The sequence below is a fragment of the Orycteropus afer genome, unplaced genomic scaffold, assembly GCF_000298275.1.
Source record: "Orycteropus afer afer isolate SDZICR_OR568_19922 unplaced genomic scaffold, OryAfe1.0 scaffold01043, whole genome shotgun sequence".
In the NCBI taxonomy this organism is placed as follows: Eukaryota; Metazoa; Chordata; class Mammalia; order Tubulidentata; family Orycteropodidae; genus Orycteropus; species Orycteropus afer.
In genome coordinates, this window is record NW_006922630.1 from 169,942 (window position 1) to 173,118 (window position 3,177).

Genomic DNA, 3,177 nt, shown 5'->3' on the forward strand with positions numbered 1-3,177 from the left:
TATATATATTTATATAACCATGGTAAATTCTCACTAAATGAAGACATGTGACAATGTCAAATGTTGAAATGTCACTGGCTAGAAAACTGTAAGAATTGCTATATGAGAAAGAAACTGAATCTATACATCTAATACAAGCAACACACAACATATATTTTAAAATAAACTTTATCAAATTCTATCCTTATAAACTTTTAATTTTCTACCTTTTAAAGATGCTTTCTTCAACACCTTCATTGCATAGAGCTGCCCAGCATCAGGACCAGTCTTCTTCCTAACTAGAAAAACCTAATAGAGAATAAGAAAAACAAATCACAGTTCAAGCCATTCTTACTACAGACATATAAAACCACATACATGTATACTTGCATTAACTCTAATTTTATAAATATATACATTTCTCTATAAATAATATTAAAAATTACATTCTCACTATTTCTCACTTTTGCTCATTTAGTAAAGCACACTATGCACACATACAAATGTACATTTTTTTTAAATGGATGATATAGTCCTGGACTTTGAGAAGCAACAAATAAATCACATACCCTGGAAATACTACTTTGAGTTAGAGACTTTAAGACCTAAATTCCTTTTTGTTACCTTGATAAAGAGTAAATTAATGTTATGACTCTTAGTTTGAAATTTTCATTATTATTTTGTTATTGATCTGATTCAGAAGTTACCAGGCATCATATTCTCTAATAAAGAAATCAGAGGCAATGCTGATCTCTATGCAGGTGAAATAATCAAGATGGAAAATTATCCAAATAAACAAATGACAGTTAAACTCTTTCAAGTTACCAAAAAATCCTAAATAATGCCTTATATTTTTTTCAATCTAAGGTCATGACTCATTAAAATCTAAGTTATTAAAAAAAACCCTCAAACACACACACACACACACACACACAAATATATATATGAGTTGACCACAGTTTTTGAGTTAGCTATTCATTAGGTGAGGAGCTCTGATGGTACAGTGGTTAAAACACTCAGTTGTTAAATGAAAGGTCACATTTGAACCCACCAGCCACTATGCTGAAAGATGTGGCTGGTGCTTCCACAAACATCATAGCCTAAGGGGTCATTCTACTCTGTCTTAAATGTTCACTATGAGTCAGAATCAACTTAATGTCAACAGAGGTAAACACCTAATAAACATTAGGAAAGGGCTGTTTCAGTTTTAAAATTAATTAGCAAAACTAGTTTCTTACCTCAACCTGTCATCCCCAACCCTAACAGGTTCTAAGGAAGTGTCAAATAAAATTCAATAGAGTAGCTAAGTTGTTGTTGTTAGGTACCGTTGAGTTGGTTTTGAGTCACAGCAACTCACTGTATAACATAAAGAAAACATTAGCCCATCTGGTGGTATCCTTACAATCACTGCTATGCTTAAGTACTGTAGCCACTGTGACAATACATCTCACTGAGGGTCTTTCTCTTTTTCATTGGCCCTCTCCCTTATCAGGTATGATGTCCTTCTCTAAGGACTAGTCCCTCCTGATAAAATGTCCAAAATATGTGAGACAAAGTGTCACCACCCTCACTTCCAAGAAGCATTCTAGCTATACTTCTTCCAAGACAGATTTGATCATTCTTCTAGAAGTCTATGGTATATTCCATATTCTTCTCTAACACCATAATTCAAAGGCTCCATTTTGTCTGTGGTCTTCCTTATTCATTGTCCAGCTTTCATATGCACATGAGGTGATTAAAAATACCATGGCTTGGGTCAGGCCCACCTTAGTCCTCAAAGTGACATCTTTGCTTTTTAACACTTTAAAAAGGTCTTCTGGAGAATACCTGCCCCATGAAATACATCCTTTGATTTCTTGACAGCTGCTTCCATGAGAGTTGATCATAGATCCAAGTAAAATGAAATCCTTGACAATTTCAATCTTTTCTCCACTTACCATGATGTTGCTTATTGGTCCAATTGTGAGGATTTCCATTTTCTTTATGTTGAGATGTAATCCATACTGAAGACTGTAGTCTTTAAACTTCATCAGTAGTAAGTGCTTCAAGTCATCTTCACTTTCAGTGAGCAAGGCTGAGTGTCTGCGTATCACAGGTTGTTAATGAGACTTCCTCCAATCCTCATCCCACATTCTTCTTCATATAGTCCAGATTCTCGGATTATTTGCTCAGCATATAGATTGAATAAGTATGGTGAAAGGATACAACCCTGACACACACCTTTCCTGATTTTAAACTACTCAGTATCCCCTTGTTCTGTTCGAATGACTGCCTCTTGTTCTATGTACAAGTTCTTCATGAATACAATGTAGTGTTCTGGAATTTTCATCCTTTGCAAACTTATCCATAATTTATTATGGCCCATGCAGCTGAGTGCCTTTGTACAGTCAATAAAATACAGGTAAATATATTTCTGGTATTCTTTGCTTTCAGCCAAGAGGCATTTAGAGAGGATTTCAAGAATAAATCTGACCCACTGAACACTAATAATCAAAGACAAGATGGGTTGTGGGATGGCATCAAGGACATCATAAATAAAGAAAATAAAAAGTCCTTGAAAAGATAGGAAAGAAATTAAAGTTCAAAATGGATGTCATAAGAGACTCTGAAATTTGTTCTGGGAAATAGAGAAGCTAAAGCAAATACAAGAAATGATAAAGTAAAAGAGCTGAACAGAAGATTTGAAAGGGCAGCCCGAGTAGACAAAGTATTATAATAAAACATGCAAAGTTCTGGAATTAGAAAACCCAAAAGGAAGAACACAGTCAGTATTTATCAAGCTGAAAAACTGAAGAAAACAATTCAAGCTTCAAGTTGCAATACTGAAGGATTCTATGTACAAAATATTGAACAAGGCTGGAAGCATCAAAGAAGGTAGAAGTAATACACAAAGTCACTGTACCAAAAAGAATTGGTCAATGTTCAACCATTTCAGGAGGTACAATATGATCAAGAACTGAGGGTCCTGAAAGAATAAGTCCAAGCTACACTAAACACACTGGTGAAAAATAAGGCTCCAGAAATTGACGGAATACCGATTGAAATGTTTCAATGAACGAATGTAGCACAAATGGTGCATATGTATCTATGCCAAGAAATCTGGAAGATAGCTACAAAAACAACTGACTAGAAGAGACCCATATTTATGCCCATTTCAAAGAAAGGTGATCCAGCAGAATATGGAAATTATCAAACAAT

At 34.6% G+C, this 3,177-nt stretch overlaps 1 protein-coding gene across 1 annotated transcript in view; it reads right to left on the reverse strand.

The window, feature by feature from the left end:
• Window positions 1–3,177, reverse strand: part of LOC103212632 (ribosomal protein S6 kinase alpha-6-like) — a gene marked incomplete at its 3' end in the record, with an annotated part of 321,101 nt that overhangs the window by 161,149 nt on the left and 156,775 nt on the right. Inside the window, exon 3 of the mRNA XM_007958609.1 lies at window positions 207–288. Coding sequence (XP_007956800.1) covers window positions 207–288 — 82 coding nt within the window. The remainder of the gene's footprint in view (window positions 1–206; window positions 289–3,177) is intronic.